Below are 15050 nucleotides of genomic sequence, written 5' to 3'. Positions count from 1 at the left end.
TACCTATAAAATATATTTAGAATATGATCACTTCTCCCAGCCATATTTTTTTGTCTTCCACATGAAAAATGAAAGAAATGACAAAGCTCCATGTTATAGCTGGGTCAGATGATGGCTCTGCAAGACACTGCAACTTCATCGTGGTAGCTGGGTGTAAAGAACTCAAAAGAATGTGTATACAAAAACACTTCCCAGGTGGCACTAGTGGTAAAGAACCCACCTGCCAATGCAGGAGATGTAAGAGACCTGGGTTCAATCCCTGGGTTGGGAAGATCCCCTGGAAGAGGAAATGGCAACCCACTCCAGTATTCTTGCCTGGAGAATCCTATGGACAGAGGAGCCTGGTGGGCTACAATCCATGGGGTCACAAAAGTTGGACACAACTGAAGTGACTTAGCACATACATACAAAAACACATGTGTTCTTCATTCCATAAGGTGAAACCCTGTGGATTTTCTTGAAAATTGTGTTTGTATCCATAGGACTTCTTTCTCTGGACACTACCTCAATCAACAACCTCATTAAAGAGCTACTTTCCTTGGAAAATTGCTGCATCAATGGAAGAAGTTCGGAAGGCAATAGGAAATCAGTTTATTTCCATCACAAAGAGAGATTTTGTGGACCGATCGATGGGTAAACGTTCATTTTTCTCCTTTCCCTGGTAAAATGTTAGGCACCGGAGTCTCCATGGTGAGCAACACAGATGTGGTCTCTTCCCTCAAGACACTCACAGTATAGACGTGGAGAAAGGCAATTTTGCAAACAAGAGTTGACCTAGTGAGCACCTATAAAAAGGTGCATGTTGTGGGAAATGCAGGGTGCTGTGGGTGCACAGTAGGACATCAGCCTAACACTGGAGGAAGAGGTCAGGAAAGGCTTCTTGTGTCCAAAGGACAAGGATGAGCCAGGAGAAGATGATGGGGTTGAGTTAAGCCTTCTGTCTTCAATTATTTACTGCTGGTTTACCATTTTAAAAACTCTTATGTTAAAATTCCTTTTATTAAACTGATATGTGCATAGAGTGAAATCTAATAGTTACCTACAGATTCACAGTGAAATAGCAATTCCCTGACCCCTCCTCCATCCACTCTCGGTCCTACTCCCACTGACTATCAATTTCCATCCTTTCAACTATTTATTCTTATGGGATCCTCCGTATTTTAAAATCATATCCTCGCACTACTCTTTCTGATTCATCAGTCTTGGGCATTATGATGGACTTCAGTTATAGTAACTGAGGATGTGGTCCTCCTACAATTCTTTCTCATGTCCCCTCCATCCATCCTCTCAATATAAGTATATTACAAATTTGGAGTTAATGCAATTGCTAGTGTTTATATTATAATTATGATCATATGATATATTACAATTATGTTAACACTGCTTGGGCTTCCCTGGTGGCTCAGTGGTAAAGAATCCATCTGCCAAAGCAGGAGGCATGAGTTTGATCCCTGAGTCAGGAAAATCCCCTGGAGAAGGAAATGGCAGCCCACTCTAGTATCCTTGCCTGGAAATCCCATGGACAGAGGAGCCTGGCAGACTATAGTCCATGGGGTCACAAAGAGTTGGACACGACTTAGAGACTAAATAGCAGCAACAACAAACACTGCTGAGCCAAATGATATTTTATGGGTATATTTCCTTTTAGTTCTCTTTTGCTTTTTTTACCATTCAGTTCAGTTCAGTTCAGTCACTCAGTCGTGTCCGACTCTTTGCGACCCCATGAATCGCAGCACGCCAGGCTCCCTGTCCATCACCAACTCCCGGAGTTCACTCAAACTCACGTCCATCGAGTTGGTGATGCCATCCAGCCATCTTATCCTCTGTCGTCCCCTTTTCCTCCTGCCCCCAATCCTTCCCAGCATCAGAGGTTTTTCCAATGAATCAACTCTTCACATGAGGTGGCCAAAGTACTGGAGTTTCAGCTTCAGCATCATTCCTTCCAAAGAACACCCAGGGCTGATCTCCTTCAGAATGGACTGATTGGATCTCCTTGCAGTCCAAGGGACTCTCGAGAGTCTTCTCCAGCACTACAGTTCAAGAGCATCAATTCTTCGGCGCTCAGCTTTCTTCACAGTCCAACTCTCACATCCATACATGACCACTGGAAAAACCATAGCCTTGACTAGACGGACCTTTGTTGGCAAAGTAATGTCTCTGCTTTTGAATATGCTATCTAGGTTGGTCATAACTTTCCTTCCAAGGAGTAAGCGTCTTTTAATTTCATGGCTGCAGTCACCATCTGCAGTGATTTTAGAGCCCCCCAAAATACAGTCTGACACTGTTTGCACTGTTTCCCCATCTATTTGCCATGAAGTGATGGGACCAGGTGCCATGATCTTCATTTTCTGAATGTTGAGCTTTAAGCCAACTTTTTCACTCTCCTTTTTCACTTTCATCAAGAGGCTTTTGAGTTCCTCTCCACTTTCTGCCATAAGGGTGGTGTCATCTGCATATCTGAGGTGATTGATATTTAATAATTAATTATTTTAAAATGCTTAGTTTTCTATGTGCCTGTCACACTCACTAAATCCATTTTTACCTGGTCCAACATCTCAGTACATCACCTTCTGCTGTGCCTGGTGTCCCTGAATCCAGAGCTTCTTTGGTTCAGTTTTGCTCCAAGAACCTGTCTAGGAAGGGTAATCATGTGACTACCATGAGGTCAAGAAGGTGATTCAGGGAATTCTAACCACTCTGTATCCAAGTTTTGACCAAGATCACCCATTTTCTGCCCTGAGCCTCCATACCAGCCTTCCACTGAACCAATTCCCTCTGACTTTGAGCCTGCTGCAGTTTTGCTGTGTGGATTAGCTCATGTGGATTTGCTGTGTGGATTTGCTGTGTGGGTTAATTTTGTTAACCCCTTCTGCAGTCCCTTCATTTCAGCTTTCCCTACTTTGCTAACTCAATTGCTGCATCTCTATTTGGTTTCCATCTTCTAAAAATGTGTTAACCTCTCCAATCTGCTCTCAGTCTGGTCAAGTGTGGGGAGGGAGGAGTCATTTGCATGGTTGCCATCCACTGGGTTTCATAGGAAGCACTGCTAATTCTTTTACTTCCAAACCTTTCCAATCTGGTCTCTGCCCCATCTGGTCATTGAAGCTACTCTTGTCAACGTGCCCAATAATCTGGCAGCATGAAATGTCGGTGGCTGCTTGCTCCTTCTTGAAACGGCCTTTGAACTTCTGTGACACCATACTCTCCTGGTTTCCCCTACTTCTTTGTGTGTGTGTCTCTCTCTCTCTCTTTTTTTTTTTTTTTTTTTGGTCTTTTTTTCTACTTGACCTCTAACAGAGTTCCTTAGGGTTCCTGGTTCCTTTATAAAAGCAACTCTCCATCATCCCGAGGATTTCTGCATTTGTATATCTTCCTCAAGTCCTTCCTTGGGCCCCTGATTTTGTGTATTGGGGGATCAAGTAGAGGCCTCATTAGGGTTCCAAGTCATCACCTTCTTCTTCCCCTAACACTGAACTTTGTGTATCATCTACCGACCCCTGCAATTCCTTCGCCACATGGCAGCCAGAGGCTCTTTCACAGTCTAAACTGGATCGAATACCTCTGCTGCTTCTTTTCACTGTCTTCCTTTGCACTTTGAATAAAATCCCTGTTCCACTTCGTTCTCTTGGTTCACAAGGCCCTGCAAGCCTGGCCTGGCCCTTGCTTTCCTCTTCACTCCAGCCCTTTCATTCACTAGTCTCCAGCGACATGCGCCTTTTTTCAGTTCCTTTAAGATTGCAACCTCTTGCCCACCTTCGGTCAGCACTCAGCCTGTCCCCTCTGCCTGAAAGGCGCGGTTTCATTTTGTCACTCTCTCGACTCCAGCTTAAATGTCACCTTGCCTGTGAGACCTTTCCTAGATTTATCTGAAGAGGCCTGCTGTCATCTTGTTTGCCCGTCGCCTTTGCATTCTGCAGTCATTTGTTGACTGATTCTTGTTTCCTGTTGTTTGTGCTTTGCTCTTTCCTCCATGACTCAGTACGCCCCCCGAAGCTCTTATTCACTCAGGGCCTAGTACAGCATGTAGCCTCATTCCCTGTAAATATTTGTTGAGTGATGGAGAGAATCTTTGGGAAGTATACTTTCTGAAGCTGGATGGGAACAGAATCAAAAGACCTCCATACTTGCAGATAAAGGGTCATGGAAAAACATCTGAAATGTCAGCCTTCTTAAAAGATGTCTTTAAGCTTCCAATTAGAGTTGTGCTCTCTGCAAGCACAAATTACCATTTCCCCATGTGTGGATAAATACCCCAGACCTGTCGAGACTCCCTCCTAAATCTCTCGCCTCCATCTGCTTCTTTCCCTCCCCACGGCCCCTGCCTTAATTCGGGCTATCATCATCTATCTCTTGGATAACCTCTAATCCACTCCCCTCTCCAACTTTGTCTCCTCAAGTCCATGTCCATACTAGGGTCATAGTAAGTTTCCAGATGTGCCAATTGACATCACTTTCCAGCTTAAAACCCTTCAGTTATATCCCCCTCCCCACCGTTATCCCCAGGATAAAAGCTAAGTGCCTTAAGGTGAGTGCTATATAATCTGGTCCTTGCCCACCCCCTCAGCGTCCTCCAGCCCCTATGACTGCCCCCTACCCTCCAGTTTTACAATGCCTCCTGTAACCTTGTGCCCTTTGCCCTCTGCCTCTTCTGTGTGAAGACTTCTCCCTCCTTTTATTTTTAGCCTATCTGTCCATGTGTGCTCAGTCACCAATTCGTGTCTGACTCTTTGTAACCTTATGGACTGTAGCCCCCCAGGCCCCTCTGTCCATGGGATTTCCCAGGCAAGAATACTGGAGTGGGTTGCCATTTCCTCCTCTAGGGAATCTTCCTGACCCAGGGATCAAAGCCATGTGTCCTGCGGCTCTTGCATTGGCAGAAAGTTTCTTTACTACTGAGCCACCCGGTGCCGGGGACCAGCCCCGGCTGATCCAGGGTATTCGAAGCGGGGACGGCGTCGGCGAGGATCAGGAAACAACTGCTTAATTAAACGTTAATTAAGGATATAAAGAGTAATAGAATGAGGATAGCTCAGTGAAGAAATTCAGTGGAGAAAAGAGGCTGAGATAAGGATAGCTCAGTGAGGAAATTCAGTGTAGAAAAGAGGCTGAATAATTCAGCCAGAAGGTGAGAGAAAGAACGACATGGGGAGACCAAGTTTCGGTGAACAAGGCCCGCACTTTATTTTCCAAAGTAGTTTTTATACCTTAAGTTATGCATAGAGGATAATGGGGGAAGGGGTAGAGTCAGGCAGCAAGCCAGGCTTTCTTCCTGCAAACTTATCATATGCAAAAGCTTAGGTGATTTGCATCATCTTCTGGCCCAGAGGCCTGTTAACATTTTAAGACCTTTTCTTCAGAAAACTTATTTTTCTGTAAAGGTGATTGGTCAGGAGCCACCCTCCAAAAGCATTAGATAAAGTTGCATTCCTACAGCGCAAAGGTGTGGTGGGCTATAACAAGAAAAAGAATTAACTCAAGGGTCCCAGGTTACAAACATTAAAGCTACTACTTACACCAATTATATTAATCAATACACTGCCAGGGACACAGCAGGTAAGGGATATGGAAACTTAGCAGCAAACATTGGCCCAACAAGTGAAAATCCCTTCACCAATACAATTTCTAATCAATCTTTTAACTACTCAAAAGAATCTGTGTTTAGACAGTTTAGGACATCTCCTGCCTCTCACAGTTGGGAGGCTCTGAACAATCACATGAGGCCGGAAAAACCTATTCAGGCAGGCTAGAGGATTTCCAAAGGAGTTTGTAGGTTAAACACTGTCACACCCAGGAATTATTAACTGGAGCTGTAAGCTAACTTTTTTCAGAGAGGTAGTGGGGGACAGCCCCCCGTAAAGTCAGAGGTGTAGGTGAAAGCACAAAGCAGAAAGTAGGCAGACTCTGGTTTTGGGGGTAGATTGCTCGAGAATTTCCAGGGAGACTCCTGAGGCTTGATCCCGCCTTTGCGTATGCCAAGCCTCCTTCCTCATGACCTTTGTCATGGGTGGAGTTCCTCACGCTGGCTACCGGCAGTGATAGAATTCCAGTTGAGCTATTCCAGATCCTGAAAAGTGCTGCACTCAATATGCAATATGCACTCAATATGCAATATGCCGGCTCCCGGCATCTCCCCCTTTTTTATTTCTTAAAACAGCCAGATGCAGCTCAGTCGCGAGCTTTTGAATGTTCTGCCGAAGAATCCTGACAATACAAGGAAGAATGATTACGAGAAGCAAAACTAGAACTAAAGATATTAGACAGAATGTTTTTTCCAGAAATAAAGTTAGAGAAGGTGAGAAAAAAGTCATTAGCTGCTCCAGCGGTGGTAAAATCCAGTCGACAGTGTTCCAGGGCCTGTATTTGATTATGAACTTTCCCTAAGTCCAGGCCAATGTCAGAGCTGTTCCAAACACCTGAGATATGATTTTTGATTTTTTCCCATTCATAATCTGTCTCGTTTACCTTTAAAGATGTCACGCATATCCACCGGTAATCAGCGTGGCAAGACAGAGCCATTTTCACTTTTAAAGCCTGTAACTCAGTCCCAATATGCATTATTGCCTCTTCTAAGGCCTCTACTCTCATCTCCAATTTTCTATCTATAACTTTCTGTGTTGCTAGAGTTAAAGAAACATTTTTAGACATGGTATTAACATATTGGGCAGTATGCACTTGTTGAGTCAATGATATTGCTGCCACAGTAACAGAAGTAATTGCTGCTATTAAAGCTGATATTCCTAAAATAAGTAAAGCCCACAAATCGTCGTGATCACATTAAATCTTGTAGTTGTTGTAACATAGCAAGACTATAGTTAACATATCAATAAGTGGTTACATCATAAGATAAGGTGGACATTGTAACACTACAAAGGAGCAAACATTATATTGAGGGTTTAAACAAGATGAGAGCATGCATTGTTCACAAGTCACTACATTGGGTCCACCAGTGAAAGTCACATGTACATTAAGTTTTCCAGAATCGTTGGTAAAGAGAAAAACATAAGGAGAGGGTAGACAAGCCAAAACAGAGTAAGTAGAATTATTTTCTGGTTGGAGTTCGCACTGCAGCAGCCCCGTCAGTCTTGCCGGGATCTCGATGTTTATCTTGCCTCCCCTTCTGGCAGGCTCCTCTTTTGTGATCGAAGCAATGGGGGAACTGGATGTCTGGGGGTCTGCAACATGGCGAATCAACCTGTCTTGGATCTAAATTGGAGAATCTGCATCCTGTGGAAAAATACAAGCACATCCTCGACCGCTAGTTAATAAGGGGTCAGGACCCTTCCATTGTCCTGAGAGAAGGTCCTTGCATTTGACTAACGGTTTTGCATTTAATTGCTCCAGGCACCAATGACGAAGCATTGCAGTAGTTCTAGCCAGATCAGTATTTAGAATATTTATTACGAAAAGAGCAAATATTTATTACGAAAAGAGCATGTTGCAAGATTTGATGGGGAGAACTATACTTAAACTCCCCTTCTTTTAGTTTTTGAATTTGGATTTTTAATGTTTGATGCGCTCTTTCAACAATGGCCTGTCCCTGGGGATTATAAAAGATGCCTGTATTATGTTTCCTGAAAAGACTTAGAAGTATAAGCAGGAGCATTGTCAGTTTTCAAAGCTTTTGGTAGGCCCAAATATGAAAAACAAGTAAAGAGATGTTGTATTACATCTTTAACTGCTTCCCCTGTACGAGCAGTTGCAATAATAACATGAGAAAAGGTGTCTACAGTTAAAGAACAAAGGACAGTTTTCCAAATGAAGAGACATGAGTTAGATCCATTTGCCAGAGTACGTTAGGTTTGAGACCGCGAGTATTAACTCCCATAGGTAGACTATTATAAACAGTGGGGCAATATAAGCAAGAACGCACAATTTCTCGAGCAGTCTCTCTGGGAATTTGGAATTGATATCTTAAAGCAGTAGCGTATTGATGAAGTGAGTGAGAGGCTCTGGCCTCCTCAATCACAGAAGCCACTGTATTTCTGGTTAACAAGTTAGCCAAATCATTAAAGGCATTTTAAGGGCTGGGCAATCCGGAATGAGCCCGAATGTTTCCAATGAAAAATATTTTATTTGTCTTCCAAATTTGTTGCTGTAATTTACTTAACAAATGAAATATGGTAGTTTTATTTTCAGACAAAACCGCAGTTTTAATATGTGGAAACAACCTGACAATATACTGAGAATCAGAATAAAGGTTAAATTCCTCATCTGCAAACATAGCAAAAACCTTTATGACTGTTGTTATTTCAGCGCTTTGAGCTGAAGTTTCCTGTGTTTTTAAAACCTTTTGGTGATTGGGAAGCCCTATCTCTGTCCGTATTTGAAGTCTAAATGTAAACTTCATTTCTCTCCCAGGAGTCTTCTCTGATCCTCCAGATTTGGATCAGCGCCCCTCCCATGTTTTTATAGCTCCTGTTCTTTCCTCTTCCACATCATTTATCAAATAATATTGTGATTCCCTTTTATGTATCTGTTTCTCTAATACTTTAAGCTTCTGAAACACAGAGACTGTGTCTTGTCTTTGAATCCTCATTATTGAATTAAGGCCAATGAGTGAGAAGCAGTAAAAGGGGCTTGTTTACACACTCAGGCTTGAGAACTTGGCTTTGAGGAATTAGAACAGAACTAGCTTTCACCTGGCTATAGATTGAGTGCCCTTGGTCTTAGCCATTTTGAACAGTCCTTGCTGTGGATTTACAGGGGACTTTCTGCAGCCATCATGTGCTGTGTGTGTAAGTTGCCTCAGTCATGTCCAACTCTGTGCAACTGCATGGACCGTAACCTGCCAGACTCCTCTGCCCATAGAATTCACCAGACAAGAATACTCAAGTGGGTAGTTATTTCCTTCTCCAGAGGATCTTCCCCACCTAGGGATCAAACATCATGTGCTGTGCTTAGTTGCTCAGTCATGTCTGACTCTTTGCAATTCCATGGACTATCTCAAAGGGGCAGTTTCTCCCTTTGGGCTATAACTACTCTGGTCTCACCTTTGTGGAAGTGTGAAAGAGTCGCTCAGTCGTATCTGACTCTTTGTGACCCCATGGACTGTAGCCCACCAGACTCCTCTGTCCATAGAATTTTCCAGGCGGGAATACTGAAGTGGGTATTCATTTCCTTCTCCAGAGAACTTCCTCACCCATGGATCACAGCTGGGTCTCCTGCATTGCATGTGCATTCTTTACCAACTGAGCCACCAGGGAAGCCCTATCACCTTTACCAACTGGAAAAGAAAACCAGTGGGAATTGGTCTCCTGAGGCACAGGGATAGTCCCTCGGGGTGGGGTTGGCACTGGGTCAGGTTATCTTCTCTGTTGGGACTTCCACAACATTACGGCTGCACTTCAGCACTCACATGCTGTTCCTCAGATCCTTCTGTATCAGCAATTTCTCCCAATAGTGCTGAAGGAACTCGTTTATAGGAAATTTTACAAAGACTATAAACCATTAGTTAAGGATTAAGAACTAAGAGTTACTGTAAGCATATATCATGTAGGCAGTCACTAGAGTGTGGTTCAGATTAATTACTAATACATAGCAATTACATTTCTTGTTTCTCTTTTGTTCACCCAATTTAGTAAATATTTAATGAGGTCTATTATGGTGATATGTACTAAGGATCAATGAAGACTTACTCTTTCTCTTCAAAGGAACTCAGAGTAAATCCAGAGCCTGATTTTTGTCATTTCTGGGTCTTCATCTCCAGTTGCTCTATATGGACAAGTCTCTCAAGACCCTTCACAGTGTGGATCCTAACCTTCCCCTCCTGCTTCACCCTCAGCTACTGTTCCTCCCTACCCTGCATTCTTCACATTCACACCAACTAGACTGCATTTGATAAATGCACCGTGCATTTTAGCTTCAGTGCTGACCATTCGTCAAAACACACCTTCTGCTGTGTCTGCCTTTCTTTATTTTTAATTTAAGTATAATTGCTTTACAGTATCGTGTTGGTTTTTACCAAACATCAACATGAATCAGCCATAGGTTTACCCACGTCCCCTCCCACTGTATCTGCCTTTTGATTCTTGTCTTCCTTCCACCTCTGGGTTTCTTTTCTTTTTCTTTTTTTAAAGATTTTTCATGCAGACCATTTTAAAAGTCTTTGTTGAATTTGTTACAATATTGCTTCTGTTTTTTATGTTTTGGTTTTTTTGGCCAGGAGGCATGTGGGATCTTAGTTTCTTGACTAGGGATCGAACCTGCACTCCCTGAATTGGAAGGTAAAGCCTTAACCACCGAGCTACCAGAGAAGCCACTCCCTCTGGGCTTCTGTAGCACCTTATCCAAAGCTCTGAGTCAGTGATTCTTAAGCATATGGGAAGCTTGTTCATAATATAAGTGCCTGGGTCCCTCCCACATCTAGAAATTCTCAATGTCTGGGATGAGGTTCAGCAGGTATATTTTGGCATAACCTTCCTAAGTAATTCTGATGTATTATCTCCATTTGTTACAGTTGCAAGGTATTACATTCTGTATCTATGTCTCCTGTCTATCTCTTTCTCATCACACTCATTTTAGGTTGTCTTAAGGTAGAACAATGACTTCATTATCTCTAACTTTGGCACAGAACACATGTAGGAACTGAAAGCATTTGCTTTTGAGTTGTAGCTAGGAAAAAGGGCTAGACATCTGCAACAAATGGGAATTTGTTTATTAATAAAGATATTAGAGATGTGAGTCTGAGTGAACTCCGGGAGTTGGTGATGGACAGGGAGGCCTGGCATGCTGCGATTCATGGGGTCGCAAAGAGTCGGACATGACTGAGTGACTGAACTGAACTGATTAGTAATTCACAAAAACTGAGTTATATAGATGGTACTTACTAGCAACAATACCAGACGGTTGTCCAAAATATCTTAAGGAGTGTCCTGATTTTGGAGCCCTAGAGTTTTCCCTTCTCTCTAACCTTGTCTTCTCCTCAGGCAGTTTATGAGGTCATTATGAGGGCCATTGAGTACCCATGTCCTCTCTCCCTGCAACATCTAAATTAAGAGACACCATGTAGTGAAACCCTTTCCCACTGTGCTGTTCTGGACGGAGATCATTCTTTAAAAAATCAATATTAAACTGCTCTTGGGTGCCAGTAGATGACATCACATATTGCTTGATATACAATGTACATTGGAGTCTATTTCGAGAAGACCTATTGAAAAACTATTTTGGAAGAAGAATCAAGGTTAGTGTCAGTAGTAATTAGCACTGTTGTGACATTGCTCATGATACTCCTATTTTTAATATTTTTGTTCTGATTAAAGCTGGTGTTGTGTGATGTGCCTCTGAACCAACATTTTGTAGCGAGAATTAGGGGTGAGCTCATTCTAAGTAAGATGATGTGATTCTCTACTTCATTAATCTGGTAATGCTTGTGGAACTTGACTTTAGCTAGTGCGTCAGAGGTTTTAATGATCATATTAGTGAATATTTCTTAGCAGTTATTTCCAAGAATAATACTATTATGACCCACTAATAACAATGATCTGGCCTAACCATCCATCAGTAAGGTCTTTTTTGAGTGGTTCTTTTCTAGGTAATGGGGATGATGTGTACTGCCCATCTAAGGTTGCTGGATTGGGCAAATAAAAACACAAGATGCTCAATTAAAACTGAATAATGATATTGCATTAGTGTCTCACTTGTGTCTGACTCTTTGCGATCCAATGGATTGAAGCCTGCCAGGCTCCTCTGTCTATAGGATTTCCCAGGCAAAAATACTGCATTTGCAGGCAGATTCTTTACCATCTGAGCTACCAGGGAAGTCCTAATAACAGGTAAAAAATGAGTACTTATACAGACACAAAAAATTATTCATTATCTGAAATTCAAATTTAACTCCACATTTCCATTGCAAGGGCCTTGTGCAGCAACCAAAATAGCAACTACAACAAATTTAACTGAACTCCTATATTTTATATGGCAACCATAGCCCTATCTAAAATATCTCACTCTGCTTCCTAACCCCAGCCCCAGAGCCTAGGCAGGACTACTGGAGTGAGGTGTGCTGTCTGAGTCCATGAAGCAGAAACAAAGAACACTCCTAACTGATGAACAGTATATTCATTAGAAACTACTTCTGATCATTTTAGCCTATGCTTCCTGTGCCTGATAAAGCAGAAAATTACTTCTTGGTTGAAATGTCCATAAAAAATACATTGACCATACCTCTAAATGCAAGAAGAGAGGGTTCTGAGTGTGATAAATTGGAAGCTACTGCCAGAAGCAAAATGGAATGAAAATATGATGCTATTTAGAAATACCTTACAAGGAGTAATTATTGCCTTCCATTTGTACCTCTGCCCCAGATCAGAAGGATAAACAGCGTTCTCAGATGTTTCTAGAATGGAAAAAGTTAGTTCCCCGACCAGCAGACACAGAATTTCGACGGAATTACCAAATTCCAGCTAAAATTCCTGAGTTACAGGATTTTAGTTTCAAATATGGATGCTACTCGAGCCTACCCATTGCTTCTCAAGGTCTAGGTGAGTACACCTGTAACTTTTTAAAACAATTTTGTAGACTCTTCTTATTCCGAGATTCCTCAATACATTCCACAACACATTTGTGGGACCTGGCGAGTCCCACAAATAAAGGCTGGGATTCTCTGCCCAGTGACAGCTTCTTGTCTTTCCTTCCCTTGCGTCTCTCTAGTCCCTTCTGTGCTGTTCAGCCACATGAGGAGCCAAGAGCGCACGAAGAAGCAGTCCATGTACCAAAGTGATTACGGGAAAGCCTACCTGGATTTCTTGACAATTCTCAACTCATTCAGCCCCTCTCAAGTCACAGAGTACCTTCAGGGTGTTTCCTACAAAGGTAAGATGAGGTCTCAAGTTACTATTCGATAAATTACAGGTCATAATAATACGTGGCTTTCCACCAAATAGAAACTTTCCCAACTTCTAGCCCGTGGTGTTCAATATATATGTATGTGACTACAAAAAGGTGGCACAGTGGTAAAGAATCCAACTGCTATTGCAGGAGATGCAAGAGATGCAGGTTTGATCCCTTGGTCAGAAAGATCCCCTGGAGGAGGGCATGGCAACCCACTCCAGTATTCTTGTCTGGAGAATCCCATGGACAGAGGAGCCTGGAGAGCTACAGCCTGTGGGGTCACGAAGTGCCAGACACGACTGAGCATGCATGCAACATATATAGTTTTGTGTAAACCTCATCCCATTGAAAATAAGTTTTTATTCGAAGAAGCCCCAGTGCATATATCCCCACTTATTAAAAAGAAAACATCTAGCTTTTCACTTACTTCTGATCTCTCTTTGCTGTGGTTGAACTGCTCCAGGGCAACTTCTCTTTTTCTTTTGGTTAATTGATTTCTCCAGTGGAAGTCTGTGCTCTCTCACAGCTTTGTTTTAGTTTGTGTAATCTTTATTTCCTGTTTGGTGCTTTTGTGTGTGTGTGTGACAGTCTTCTTAGGGTACATGCAAATCTTCATGTAACTCATCCTCAAAGAGAGAAATGTCATTCAGGACTGGTTGGGTCACTTTCTAGGACACATATTCCTATATCACCAAACTAACATGTTATGTACATTGTAAAACATTCAAAGTTCAATGTGGGATCACAAAAACAAACGCAAACTTAGGTGGAGAGTAACTCAGCTGCGTGCACACATACACACGCACACACCCTGATCTCTAGCCCTCAGGTGGCATTCGTCACACTGAGCACAAGGACAGGCAAACATCACTTGCATGCTTTCTTTCTCTTAGTTTTGGCTGCACAGATGGTAATTTCTAGGAGTGACAAAGCTTTATAGCTCCACCATGTACAATTTAAAAATATGTAGTTAGTATTAGGGGACCATAGATGTTCATAAACAGACAAGACTCCTTCAATTTCCAGATGAGGAAATGGAGGCTGGGGAGAGAGGGGCCTCCCATGGTCAGTTATCACTCAAAGACTGCAAAGCCTACCAGTACTGGTAGGCAGAAAAGCAACCCTGGCTTTCATGTAACTTTTGGAGCAATAGTTTCTATTGTTTTGTTTCTCATCGCATCACGCAGAACAAGCACTGTCTAGGTGCTTCACATATAGCATTCTTCATCCGTTCCAACACCTGTGCCAGGTAAGTATCAGTACCTTGATTCAGAGATGAGGCAACGAATAAATAGAGATGACACATGTGTGCTCAGTCATGTCTGATTCTTTGCAACCCCATGGACTGTAACCTGCCAGACTCCTCTGTCCAGGGAAGTTTCCAGGCAAGAATACTAGAGTGGCTGCACAGAACAAAAGCCTAAGTCTATTTCATTCCACAATCCATGCTTTTTCCAGGAAGTCTTGCTGATCCCTTGAATATTGTTTGCTCTTTTTAGTCAATAATTACATTCAAGAGATGTTGAATATTGAAGAGTCTTTTTAGCTATTAGACATAATAGCTTTGATTATCGTGATTCTTTTGGTCTCATTGAATTCATATTTAGAGTACTATTGTCAGGTATTTGTCACCTTAGAAATTTCTTTATTTAGCCCTGAAATAGTTAAGTGGAAAATTTCATCCTGTTTTTCTTCATAATTTTCAGAAAGGCAGATTCTTGATCGCTTTATTCGCTCCTACTGTGATGTGGGCCAAAGGACGGATAAAAAAGAAAAGTAGTTCAAATGAAGAACATCTGAAAGTAACTGAGTTCTTTTCTCAATAATCAAGAAAAAATAAGATCCAAATTGTTCTGAATTATAATTTCATCATGACTTGGTGTAATTTTGTTTGTTTTCTTTTTAAACAATAAAATCATTTAAGGCTGGAAATCATCCCTTGCCTCCCAATCTATTCCCACCCAATTTTAACTGCATCCAATAGGTTTTGATATAATGTTTTTTCGCCATTCTCTTTTGGATACTTACTTTGTGTCTTCAGTTCTGGTTTCCTCTTTGAACCAGGAATTATGTGGAAGAGGTTTCTTAATTTTTCAATAATTAGGGGATGAAAAAATTCATTATTGTTGATTTTGAATTTGAAAGTTGAAAAAACAAATCTCTGCTTTTGGAAAATTAGCAAACATTTTTTATGCCAAGTATAAGAATGATTTGTGTATTAC

General features: G+C 41.9%; 1 protein-coding gene across 3 annotated transcripts in view; it reads left to right on the top strand.

The window, feature by feature from the left end:
- The window catches only part of TEX26 (testis expressed 26), a 33080-nt gene extending 18317 nt beyond the window's left edge, over positions 1-14763 (top strand). For all 3 annotated transcript variants that reach the window (XM_086329525.1, XM_086329527.1, XM_086329526.1), the window contains 4 exons: positions 483-633; positions 12303-12479; positions 12649-12810; positions 14535-14763. In XM_086329525.1, coding sequence (XP_086185651.1) covers positions 483-633; positions 12303-12479; positions 12649-12810; positions 14535-14608 — 564 coding nt within the window. In that variant the 3' untranslated portion in view covers positions 14609-14763. The remainder of the gene's footprint in view (positions 1-482; positions 634-12302; positions 12480-12648; positions 12811-14534) is intronic.
- Positions 14764-15050: the final 287 nt, after the last annotated feature.

Source organism: Bos grunniens, chromosome 12 (genome assembly GCF_055505025.1).
Source record: "Bos grunniens cultivar Pamir isolate PY7600 chromosome 12, Bosgru_T2T1.0, whole genome shotgun sequence".
In the NCBI taxonomy this organism is placed as follows: domain Eukaryota; kingdom Metazoa; phylum Chordata; class Mammalia; order Artiodactyla; family Bovidae; genus Bos; species Bos grunniens.
Note: the sequence above shows the minus strand (reverse complement) of the source record. Positions and strands in the feature narration are given on the sequence as shown.